The 13,853-nt window shown below is 41.3% G+C and overlaps 1 protein-coding gene across 5 annotated transcripts in view; it reads left to right on the plus strand.

The window, feature by feature from the left end:
- Positions 1-3,399: 3,399 nt before the first annotated feature.
- The window catches only part of smarca2 (SWI/SNF related, matrix associated, actin dependent regulator of chromatin, subfamily a, member 2), a 214,144-nt gene continuing 203,690 nt past the window's right edge, over positions 3,400-13,853 (plus strand). For 4 of the 5 annotated variants that reach the window (XM_041869484.2, XM_041869486.2, XM_041869487.2 and 1 more), the window contains exons 1-3: positions 3,400-3,484; positions 5,404-5,607; positions 5,766-5,898. In XM_041869484.2, coding sequence (XP_041725418.1) covers positions 5,437-5,607; positions 5,766-5,898 — 304 coding nt within the window. In that variant the 5' untranslated portion in view covers positions 3,400-3,484; positions 5,404-5,436. The remainder of the gene's footprint in view (positions 3,485-5,403; positions 5,608-5,765; positions 5,899-13,853) is intronic. The other variant, XM_041869485.2, reaches the window with a different exon arrangement.

The following is a 13,853-nucleotide window of genomic DNA, read 5'->3' on the forward strand; positions in this document are numbered from 1 at the left end:
GTATGGTTGGGGTCATTGTCCATTTGGAAGACCCATTTCCGACCAAGCTTTAACTTCCTGATGTCTTGAGATGTTGCTTCAATATATCCACATAAGTTTCCTTCCTCATGATGCCATCTATTTTGTCAAGTGCATCAGTCCCTCCTGCAGCAAAGCACCCCCACAGCATGATGCTGCCACCCCCGTGCTTCGCGGTTGTGATGGTGTTCTTCGGCTTGCAAGCCCCCCCTTTTTCCTCCAAACATAACGATGGTCATTATGGCCAAACAGTTCTATTTTTGTTTCATCAGACCAGAGGACATTTCTCCAAAAAGTACAATCTTTGTACCCATGTGCAGTTGCAAACCGTAGTCTGGCTTTTTTATGGCGGTTTTGGAGCAGTGGCTTCTTTCTTGCTGAGCGGCCTTTCAAGTTATGTCGATATAGGACTCGTTTTACTGCGGCTATAGATATTTTTGTACCTGTTTCCTCCAGCATCTTCACAAGGTCCTTTGCTGTTGTTCTGGGATTGATTTGCACTTTTCGGACCAAAGTACGTTCATCTCTAGGAGACAGAACGCGTCTCCTTCCTGAGCGGTATGATGGCTGCGTGGTCCCATGGTGTTTATACTTGCATACTATTGTTTGTACAGATGAACGTGGTACCTTCAGGCGTTTGGAAATTGTTCCCAAGGATGAACCAGCCTATTTTCTGAGGACTTGGCTGATTTCTTTTGATTTTCCCATGATGTCAAGCAAAAAGGCACTGAGTTTGAAGGTAGACTTTGAAATACATCCACAGTAACACCTCCAAATGACTCAAATGATGTCAATTAGCCTATCAGAAGCTTCTAAAGCCATGACATCAAGTTCTGGAATTTTCCAAGCTGTTTAAAGGCACAGTCAACTTAGTGTATGTAAACTTCTGACCCACTGGAATTGTGATACAGTGAATTATAAGTGAAATAATCTGTCTGTAAAAAATTGTTGGAAAAATTACTTGTGTCATGCACAAAGTAGATGTCCTAACCGACTTGCCAAAACTATAGTTTGTTAACAAGAAATGTGTGGAGTGGTTGAAAAACTAGTTTTATGACTCCAGCCTAAGTGTATGTAAACTTCTGACTTCAATTGTAGGGAGGGAGGCAGGGAGGGAGGTAGGGAGGGAGGCAGGCAGGCAGGGAGGGAGGGAGGGAGGGAGGGAGGGAGGGAGGGAGGCAGGCAGGCAGGCAGGCAGGGAGGGAGGGAGGGAGGGAGGGAGGGAGGGAGGGAGGGAGGGAGGCAGGCAGGCAGGCAGGCAGGCAGGGAGGGAGGGAGGGAGGGAGGGAGGGAGGGAGGGAGGGAGGCAGGCAGGCAGGCAGGCAGGCAGGCAGGCAGGCAGGCAGGCAGGCAGGCAGGGAGAGAGGCAGGCAGGTAGGGGAGGGAGGGAGGGAGGGAGGGAGGGAGGGAGGGGAGGCAGGGAGGAGGAGGGAGGCAGGCAGGCAGGCAGGCAGGGAGGGAGGGAGGGAGGGAGGTAGGGAGGGAGGGAGGGAGGGAGGGAGGGAGGCAGGTAGGGAGGGAGGAGGCAGGGAGGGAGGGAGGCAGGTAGGGAGGGAGGGAGGTAGGGAGGGAGGCAGGTAGGGATGCAGGTAGGGAGGGAGGGAGGCAGGGAGGCAGGTAGGGAGGGAGGCAGGTAGGGAGGGAGGGAGGGAGGGAGGGAGACACAGGTGGGAAGGAAGTTAAGGAGGCAGGTAGCTTAGTGGTTAAGAGCGTTGTGCCAGTAACCGAAAGGTCGCTGGTTCTAATCCCCGAGCCGACTATCTGTCGATGTGCCCTTGAGCAAGGCACTTAACCCTAATTGCTCCTGTACGTCGCTCTGGATAAGAGCGCCTGCTAAATGACAAAAAAAAAGGAGGCTGCAGCTGGACTAACTGACAGGCTGTTTATGGTGTTGTGGCTACTTGTTGTAATTGGGGAAATTCCCTAGTGTGTGCCCAACTCTATTGTATTGTTGTCTCTTGCCCTTTGTGCTGTTTCCTGTGCCCAATAATGTTTGTACCATGTCTTGTGCTGCTACCATGTTGTTTTCATGTTGGGATGCTACCTTGCTGTGTTGTCGTGTCGCTGCCATGCTATGTTGTTGTCTTAGGTCTCTCTTTATGTAGTGTTGTGGTGTCTCTTTTGTTGTGATGTGTTTTGGTCCTATATTATATAGGACCCAAATATATATATATATATATATATATATATATATAGTCCCGTGTAGCTCAGTAGGTAGAGCATGGCGCTTGCAACACCAGGGTTGTGGGTTTGATTCCCACGGGGGACCAGTATGAAAAAAAAAAAAATTATGCACTCACTAACTGTAAGTCGCTCTAGATAAAAGCGTCTGCTAAATGACAAAAATGTAGAATATATATATTTATTAATTTTTTTAATCACAGCCCCGTCTCCGCAGGAGGCCTTTTGCCTTTTGGTAGGCTGTCATTGTAAATACGAAATTATTCTTAACTGACTTGCCTAGTTAAATAAGTTTAAATAAAATAAATACAAAATAAAACTCTTGAGGCTGAAGTTCCAGGTAAATGTTAGCCACTGCTGCCCTCTAGTGGTTTTATGTGGTAGAGCAGCTATACTGTAATTTCACTTCCAACTAATCTTTGCTCATCTAGATGGTCACTGGTTCGCTGTCTCTATGGGTCTATCTATCAACCTCTATTTTAGGGCCAGGAGTTAACCCTAATCAGGTCATCAACATGTAATCTACACACAGTGACTGGTTTGCTCTCTATAGCAGGCAAATATCCAGGAGTTAACCCTCATCAGGTCATGTGGTCAGGAAAAACTCCTGGCTCTAGATATTCTCTCAGATCTGTTTTTCTATTAATTTAACACATGACCAGATAATCTACAGTAGGCCTACTATGACGTTGTTCTGGCATGTTAACCAGTTGACACATTATCACATTAATTTCCTCAATCAAATATTTGAATGTTGGGATATGTAGGCTTACAACTACAAACACAAACAGAAGGATGTAAAGACTTAAATATAATTATCAGGGGCTTTTGCAATGCTACATGCACAGCTCATTCTGCAAAGTCAAGGAAAAGACAAACCTACACAGCCTGTGTGACTAGGGAATGATGTGGCTGGAGAGGAGCACGTTTTCCATTTAATTTCGTTGTTTGATGTATTCGTTTTGCATGTAAATGTTTTGTAACATCACGTTAGAAACTTTGTCGGGGCTGGCACGGTAATAACGCACGAAAACACTTTTTTAGTTCTTAGTGATTTCTGAACATTAGTCCCGCCCTACAACGGAGAAAGTAATAATTGATGTATTCTTCGTCCAATCATTTTACAGTTTGGTGGCATTTCCTGTAGTCTTGGCCAATCAAAAGAGTCTGAACTTGAAGATGTCAGCAAAACACAGGGGGCGGGACCGTATAGATTGGGGTCATATTTTAAAGCAGCAATATCTTTTATTTTTATTAGACTGAATTCCGTTTAGTCTGCCGTAAGGTAAATTGAGTTTAAGTTCATTGTATTTGACAAATAGTTATACCGAATGTTTATGGACCGTTACATTGCTAGCTAGCTTGTTGTTAGTAGGATACAGTACATTTGATTTGAAGTTGGTGGCGTGTTTTTGCTAGCTAGCTAACTTAGCTAGCTACTGTTAACTACCGTTAGCCATCGTAGTTCAATTGGAACTATTCGTTCTGTTGAATTATCCGTTTTTATATCATGAGTTGGGGTTTTAAAAAAAAACAGCTTCCTAATCCCTAATAAATGTAATTTATTCTGCGTGATCACATTTCACATGTCAACTTTTATTTCCCGAAACTGACGGTTTATTTAGGTTGATAGCAACGACCACCATGTTAGAAGTTTAGCAGAGAAACAGTTACATTCAGGGAAGGCATGATTCAATCAGCGCTGCTCGTCTCTCCCAAAAACGATGCCTAACATCTGTAGACGATTTGATACATCGTAGCGAGAACGCAAACACTTTGCCATCATTTCATGCATCCGCTTATTTTCATAGACACTTTTTAGCGAGATGACTGACAATAATTAAATAACTAGCTACGTTGCAACAGCGTTGACAGACCTGCAGAAGTTGAGGCCTGCTTTCAGATGACATTTTGGTCAGGAAATGACAGCTCAGTCGACCATCCTCGTGTTCAGCATGTGATAAAAACATACCGTTAGCTTCTCCATTGTCTTGTGGAAAGCCTCTACATTGTTTGGGTGACTTAGACGTATACGTGCTTTGGTTGGCTTCACTAAGCTACTAAACAAAGCTATTTTGGTTGAAATTGGCGAAACTAGGCGGCATTAATGCTCACACATTCGATAATCCAGTTACTTGGCTAATATGCGTAGCTACAGTAAAACAAATAAAGATATTTAGCTAAATACACATTCCCTTGATATTTCTGAAACGCTTCCACTTGGCCCGTGTTGACAGGTCAGCCAGCTGGGAGGAGGCGTGTTGGGTCGGGTTAGGTTAGGTTAGGTTAGGTCAGGTTAGGTCAGGTTAGGACATGTAGACGCTCCTCTACTCTGCTTCGGCTGTTCCAAACCCTTTGGTTTTATCACATGGAAATTCCACGATAACACAATGCAGTAAACAAAAACCAATGATTGAAAGTTATACAAACCATACAACTGTATGCACAAGGACAACTTTTAACCATTTCCAGTGCACGTTTGACAAAAATAATATGACATTTAGCAGACGCTTTTATCCAAAGCGACTTACAGTCGTGTGCATACATTTTTACGTATGGGTGGTCCCGGGGATCGAACCCACTACCCTGGCGTTACAAGCGCCATGCTCTACCAATTGAGCTACAGAGGACCTACAGAAAACACATTTACTTGAAGAACTTTGGGCTGGGGCTTGGTCTGACCCCAAACTACTACATGGGGTCAGTTCAGTTCCATTAAACGTTTGCTACCTTGCATTACGGTTTGTACTTAACTACTAATTTCCCTAAAATGTTCTTCAACGTTCTTGAACAGACTTTGAGGTACATTTGCTCCATTTCATTTGGTAACAGAATAATGGCACAACTTTTAACATTGGAAATTGTTGAAGGTAATCCTTGTGCATAGAGTTGTATGGTTTGTATAACGTTGCAATCATTGTTTTTTGTTTGACATACATTTTTAAGAGAAACATCTGAGTCTCAGCATCATTCTGTTACTGTGGAATTGCCCCACACAGTTTAGCCGTATCATCTAAAAATGACCTCATTTATTTTATTCTAAATACTCATCCTATGACGTGTAGTCACCTATGTTGATGTATAGCCTATTATATGATGTATATTCCCAGTTACCAATAATGAATAGTGTCTGAAATATCTCAAGCTTACAGAAGGTAAGAACCATGCGTAGTTAATCAGACTAAAGTTCCTCCTACTCTCCAGTGTAGTAGAGACAGCCAGCCAGTAGATCTGTAGATGTCCACCCCTACGGAGCAGGCGGGTGGTATGTCCCAGTCCCACCCGGGTCCCTCTCCATGCCCTGGCCGGTCCCCAGGACCAGGCCCCTCCCCTGGCTCCGGACCCCCCAGCCTACAGGGGCAGGGGGCTGGGGACTACCTTCAGGACACCATGCACCCCATGCACCAGGTAACCCTCAACAATGCTGTGGTGGCTGTATGCTACAGTATATCAAATATGCCACATAGATCCTATTGAATGACTATATGTAATTGAATGATATGTGCGTTATGCACTTGACTAAAGGTGAGCCACAGTATCCCCGGTTGATGTGAATGTGTTTCCAGCCAATGGAGGGGGTTGATGAGAAGGGGACGGGAGATGAGACGAACTATGGCCAGATGAAGGGAGTTGGGATGAGGGCGCTACACAGCGGAATGGGTCCTCCACAGAGCCCCCTGGACCAACACAGCAACCAAGGTAACACAGCGACTACAGTAATATAGAAATATATATACACTTGAGTGTACAAAGCATTAGGAACACCTTCCTAATATTGAGTTGCACCCCCTTTTGTCTTCAGAACAGCATCAATTTGTCGGGGCATGGACTCTACAAGGTGTCGAAAGCATTCCACATGGATGCTGACCCATGTTGATGCCAATGCTTCCCACAGTTGTGTCAAATTGGCTGGATGTCATTTGGGTGGTGGACCGTTCTTGATACACACAGGAAACTGTTGAGAGTGAAAAACCCAGCAGCATTGCAGTTCTTGACACTCAAACCGGTGCGCCTGGCACCTACTACCATAACTCGTTCAAAGGCAGGTAAATATTTTGTCTTGCCCATTCACCCTCTGAATGGCACACACAAACAATCCATGTCTCAAGGCTTAAAATCCTTTAACCAGTCTCCTCCCCTTCATCTACACTGATTTGAAGTGGATTTAACAGGTAACATCAATAAGGGATCATATCTTTCACCTGGATTCACCTGGTCAGTCTGTCATGGAAAGAGAAGGTGTTCATAATGTTTTGTACACTCAGTGTGTGTATATATATATATTTTTTTTTTTACAATTCACGATTTTTTTTATACTGATCTAAAACCGCATAAATCTGCAATGCTTTAGGTTAGAAAAAGGCGGTAAAATGTTGAAGAAAGACCGGACTCAGATGCATGTCTTTGGTTTGTCGCTATGACATTCAGAAGCTCAAAGAAATTGGACTTTCCTTGGGAAGTAATCTAATACAACGTGTGACTTTGTTGCTATCAATTGATCTATTCACTTTCTGTAAAACAGAATATGGATAATTACATTGAGGGTTCATATAAATGATCAGAATAAAACATTTCAGTTCTAGACTTTATTTTCCTCATCCATTAGTATTATAATTAAATATCTAAAATATGTCTTGAGTCTTGTTAAACTATGGAGAATTGCAGGAAATTAGCTTCAAAACAACAATGTTTCTAGGTCCCTCAAATTAAACAAAATCAAGCTGGTGGTGGGGGAGTGACATTTTTCAAATGTGAAAAAGGGAAAAAAGGTTGGCAACCCAACTAAAAGACAATACAAGACATGGTGCACTATTCACATTCACACTGCTCCACCATTACACATGTACAGTATAACATCTAGATTATAATACGCTAAGGATTCTACGCTGCTGGAAGATCTCCTCCTACAATTTGGGGCCAATTTCCTTCATTTTAGGCTCAAAAGAAATGCGTCGTCTTCCCACATGGTATTATCCACTTTATAGTCAGTTTTGTTCTGTATTTTGGTTTAGTTTCCTGGTTTTGTGATTGGAATGCCTAGTATTGCATCATCCTGCCAATACTACCATGACATCACTGAAGACAGGAGTTTTCAAAATTCAAACTGTCATAATTATTGCATCATCATTCTTCCCACGATGACGTCAATCCTGCCCCCTCCAGACCTATAAAAGGGATCCCGGCCCATCTAAAAGTCATCAATCACAATGCCCAGACGATGCAGAACATCCACCAGCCGCCCTGTTCGCAGGCACCGCTGCCCCAGGGTGTCCTGGCATCGCAGGAGAGGTGGCCGCAGGAAGCGTTAGAAAGGCTGTGTAACCTACCTGACCGACTTGCCCCCTCCAGGTTCTCCCTGGTAGTGTAGAGATGTTAAAGTCTGCTTAAATAAAATATGGGCTTTTAACTAAAACTGGTTCTAAAAATGTTAGGCAGTCGAGTTAATAATAGTATGTTAGGGACAGATACAATAAAAATATTGAATCATTGTGTCCCTAACAAATACAAGAAATACATTGAAACATTGGCACATTCAGTCATCAACCGTCAAGTCGGATGCATTGCACCATTATGGCTTAGTTTGTGCTCGTTTGCAGCATATGCCTAAAATCATTTCTTGATCCAACGGTTGGATTCCAACCATCACAAACGGCAAATCATTCATTCATGAACGTTTATAGCTATAACATTGACAGACCGACAATTTAAGAAGAGAATAGACACAGGAATATAAATTGATAGGCTATTAGTTTAAATGTATAATTTTTATAGGATAATTTCAAGATCCAACCATTATAAACGGTAAATAATCTCTATGTAAACTCAGCAAAAAAAGAAACGTCCTCTCACTGTCAACTGCGTTTATTTTCAGCAAACTTAACATGTGTAAATATTTGTATGAACATAACAAGATTCAACAACTGAGACATAAACTGAACAAGTTCCACAGACATGTGATTAACAGAAATTGAATAATGTGTCCCTGAACAAATGGGGGGTCAAAATCAAAAGTAACAGTCAGTATCTGGTGTGGCCACCAGCTGCATTAAGTACTGCAGTGCATCTCCTCCTCATGGACTGCACCAGATTTGCCAGTTCTTGCTGTGAGATGTTACCCCACTTTTCCACCAAGGCACCTGCAAGTTTCCGGACATTTCAGGGGGGAATGGCCCTAGCCCTCACCTTCCGATCCAACAGGTCCCAGACGTGCTCAATGGGATTGAGATCCGGGCTCTTCGCTGGCCATGGCATAACACTGACATTCCCTTCTTGCAGGATAACGCTCATTTCTTCGACGATAAACGCAAATCCGACCATCACCCCTTGAGACAAAACCGTGACTCGTCAGTGAAGAGCACTTTTTGCCAGTCCTGTCTGGTCCAGCGACGGTGGGTTTGTGCCCATAGGCGACGTTGTTGCCGGTGATGTCTGGTGAGGACCTGCCTTACAACAGGCCTACAAGCCCTCAGTCCAGCCTCTCTCAGCCTATTGCGGACAGTCTGAGCACTGATGGTGGGATTGTGCGTTCCTGGTGTAACTCGGGCAGTTGTTGTTGCCATCCTGTACCTGTCCCACAGGTGTGATGTTCGGATGTACCGATCCTGTGCAGGTGTTGTTACACGTGGTCTGCCACTGCGAGGATGATCAGCTGTCCGTCCTGTCTCCCTGTAGCGCTGTCTTAGGCGTCTCACAGTACGGACATTGCAATGTATTGCCCTGGCCACATCTGCAGTCCTCCTGCCTCCTTGCAGCATGCCTAAGGCACGTTCACGCAGATGAGCAGGGACCCTGGGCATCTTTCTTTTGGTGTTTTTCAGAGTCAGGAGAAAGGCCTCTTTAGGCCCTAAGTTTTCATAACTGTGACCTTAATTGCCTACCGTCTGTAAGCTGTTAGTGTCTTAACGACCGTTCCACAGGTGCATGTTCATTAATTGTTTATGGTTCATTGAACAAGCATGGGAAACAGCCGGTGTCTATTCCACAAGTTACTACCGGCTAAATCGATGACATTAACCTCTACGGGATCGGTGTCCCGTATACGGGACGGTTGAGCTAACGTGCGCTAATGTGATTGGCATGACTGTTGTAAGTAACAGCAAACTTTCCAGGACATAGACATGTCTTATATGGGCAGAAAGCTTACATTCTTGTTAATCTAACTGCACTGTTCAATTTACAGTAGCTATTACAGTGAAAAAATACCATGCTATTGTTTGAGGAGAGTGCACAACAACAAAAAACGTATCACGGCAACTGGTTTGATACATTCACCTCTGAAGGTAAATAATGTACTTGCATTCAGTAATAATTTACATTTACATTTTAGCAGACGCTCTTATCCAGAGCGACTTACAGTTAGTGAATACATATTTTTATTTGTATTTTTTTTATACTGGCCCCCCGTGGGAATCAAACCCACAACCCTGGCGTTGCAAACGCCATGCTCTATCAACAACGCAGTGCTAACTCTCTCGCTCTGGATAAGAGCGTCTGCTAAATGACGTAAATGTAAATTTAGTTTTCATCAGTGGATAGTTGTATAAACTTGCTGTCTGTCTCTCCGATATTTGCAACATTGTTTCAATATTCAAATTCGATCTCCAGCTGTCCCATAGTAATGAACGTGTCGGGAGTCGGGACGAGACAGGCAGACAGACAGGCATGGAGGCAGCGTTTCTCAGCCAGTCGAAATCACGAATCAGCTGGCATCATTTTTATGGATATATACAAAGAAATGTCAATAGAAAAAAGGTCAAACGAAACGAGGTGCAGCTAGTTTAGTCTTTCCAGCTTCAGTTTGAAGTGATTGCATTAGCTGTGTTGTTGGCTAGCTCCTCTGAACAACAGTGTCCTGATGTGAGCACATTTTCTATGCCAGGCGAAATCACGCCTCATTAGCTCATTGTTATGGATGTATCCAAATAAATGTCACTAGAAAACCGCTTAAACAAATGCAAATGCTGCTACTTTGCTGTTATTCAGGCTGCACCTTTTGACGTGACTGTAAGTTTGCCGTAGTTGGCTAGCTAGCAAGCAAGGGACAAGAACGTTGCCAACCAGTGTGGCAATGGAACATTTAGAACGAACGACTGGGTCGCGTCCATAGATACAGAACAAAAAGACTGAATGACTGGGTCGCGTCTCTGGCAACCAAACCGATAGAACGAACGACCAGCCGGCTTGGGTAGCAACCCTAGATTTGTGTCGGACTACATCTTGTGGAAGGATGAAATAGTATGAATAAATTCATCAAAATAACGTTTTTAATGAAAATATGTCAATCATTATTTGAATATGTTAGTAACCCATTGTATAAAAGTGATAATGCCCTCGAAGCCGGTGTTTGGAGGATATATTGGCATGTGCCAATATATCCTCCAAACACTGTCTTCTCTGGCATTACCACTTAAGTGATGAAGGGCCTTCTATGGTGCATGGCAGGCCAGTAACTTTTGCAAATGATTTTACTGTGCCCGGTCGCACATAGACTGTTATGGCCACACAAGGTACCACCGGTGGATTCTAAATGAGCCCCAGTTGCATTTTTCTGTATGAAATCAATATGTGAACGTAGGATGACAGTGAGCAAAATAACCATAGACAGGAAGTTGACAATGGTTTATTAATAGGCATAAATACATTGTATTTCTATGGTTGTAGTCCTCAAAGGTTGAATTGCATTGAATCAAATGAATCAGATCCAATGATTTACCACCTGTAGGGCGGGGTGGCGCTAGTGGACAATATTACAACAACACAATATTATCATGTGTGGGTGTATTCACAGTCTGTGTTGTGCTGTGAGGTGTTGTTTTAGACAGTTTGGTGTTTTCAACACATCAATACCTCTCACAAGGACAAGTAGTGATGCAGTCAATCACTCCTCTACTTGGAGCCAGGAAAGATTGACATGCATGTTATTGATATTAGCTCTCTGTGTACATTTAAGGGGCAGCCGTTCTGCTCTGTTCTGGTCCAACTGTAATTTACCGATGTTCGTCTTTATGGAACTTGACCATATAACTGGGCAGTAGTCCAGGTGTGATAAAACTAAGGCCTGTAGGACTTGTTTCATTGATTGCGATGTCAAGAAAGCAGAGCAGCACATTATTACAGACAAACTCCTCCATATTTTAGCAACCTTTGCCCCAGGGTTACCCCAAGCAGTTTAGTCTCCTCAATTTGCTCAATTGCGTCATTTACTATCACCAACACATTGATCCACGTCCTTATTTATATTTGACATTTTTTACATTTTAGTCATTTAGCAGACGCTCTTATCCAGAGCGACTTACAGTTAGTGAGTGCATACATTTTCATACATTTTTCATACTGGCCCCCCGTGGGAAACGAATCCACATGCTCTACCAACTGAGCTACACTGGGCTATTTTCTAATATTTATACAGTGGGGAAAAAAAGTATTTAGTCAGCCACCAATTGTGCAAGTTCTCCCACTTAAAAATATGAGAGAGGCCTGTAATTTTCTGGATTTTTTTTTCTCATTTTGTCTGTCATAGTTGACGTGTACCTATGATGAAAATTACAGGCCTCTCATCTTTTTAAGTGTGAGAACTTGCACAATTGGTGGCTGACTAAATACTTTTTTTCCCCACTGTACATACCTGATGTATAATCTATAGCATACAGACCTGATGCATAATCTATAGCACACATACCTGATGTATAATCTATAACATACATACCTGATGTATAATCTATAGCACACATACCTGATGTATAATCTATAACATACATACCTGATGTATAATCTATAACACACATACCTGATGTATAATCTATAACACACATACCTGATGTATAATCTATAACACACATACCTGATGTATAATCTATAACATACATACCTGATGTATAATCTATAACACACATACCTGATGTATAATCTATAACATACATACCTGATGTATAATCTATAACACACATACCTGATGTATAATCTATAACACACATACCTGATGTATAATCTATAACATACATACCTGATGTATAATCCATAACACACATACCTGATGTATAATCTATAACACACATACCTGATGTATAATCTATAACACACATACCTGATGTATAATCTATAACACACATACCTGATGTATAATCTATAACATACATACCTGATGTATAATCTATAACACACATACCTGATGTATAATCTATAACACACATACCTGATGTATAATCTATAACACACATACCTGATGTATAATCTATAACATACATACCTGATGTATAATCTATAACATACATACCTGATGTATAATCTATAACACACATACCTGATGTATAATCTATAACACACATACCTGATGTATAATCTATAACACACATACCTGATGTATAATCTATAACACACATACCTGATGTATAATCTATAACACACATACCTGATGTATAATCTATAACACACATACCTGATGTATAATCTATAACACACATACCTGATGTATAATCTATAACACACATACCTGATGTATAATCTTTAGCATACATTCCTGATGTATAATCTATAACACACATACCTGATGTATAATCTTTAGCATACATTCCTGATGTATAATCTATAACACACATACCTGATGTATAATCTATAACACACATACCTGATGTATAATCTATAACACACATACCTGATGTATAATCTATAACACACATACCTGATGTATAATCTATAACACACATACCTGATGTATAATCTATAACACACATACCTGATGTATAATCTTTAGCATACATACCTGATGTATAATCTATAGCACACATACCTGATGTATAATCTATAGCACACATACCTGATGTATAATCTATAACACACATACCTGATGTATAATCTATAACATACATACCTGATGTATAATCTATAACACACATACCTGATGTATAATCTATAGCACACATACCTGATGTATAATCTATAACATACATACCTGATGTATAATCTATAACACACATACCTGATGTATAATCTATAACACACATACCTGATGTATAATCTATAACACACATACCTGATGTATAATCTATAACACACATACCTGATGTATAATCTATAACACACATACCTGATGTATAATCTATAACACACATACCTGATGTATAATCTATAACACACATACCTGATGTATAATCTATAGCACACATACATGATGTATAATCTATAACACACATACCTGATGTATAATCTATAACACACATACCTGATGTATAATCTATAACACACATACCTGATGTATAATCTATAACACACATACCTGATGTATAATCTATAACACACATACCTAATGTATAATCTATAACACACATACCTAATGTATAATCTATAACATACATACCTGATGTATAATCTATAACATACATACCTGATGTATAATCTATAACACACATACCTGATGTATAATCTATAACACACATACCTGATGTATAATCTATAACACACATACCTGATGTATAATCTATAACACACATACCTGATGTATAATCTTTAGCATACATACCTGATGTATAATCTATAACATACATACCTGATGTTATAGATGTGTAATCTATAACACACATACCTGATGTATAATCTATAACACACATACCTGATGTATAATCTATAACATACATACCTCTGACTGTTGTCTCTCCTGT

The sequence above is a fragment of the Coregonus clupeaformis genome, unplaced genomic scaffold (genome assembly GCF_020615455.1).
Source record: "Coregonus clupeaformis isolate EN_2021a unplaced genomic scaffold, ASM2061545v1 scaf0167, whole genome shotgun sequence".
NCBI classification, from domain to species: domain Eukaryota; kingdom Metazoa; phylum Chordata; class Actinopteri; order Salmoniformes; family Salmonidae; genus Coregonus; species Coregonus clupeaformis.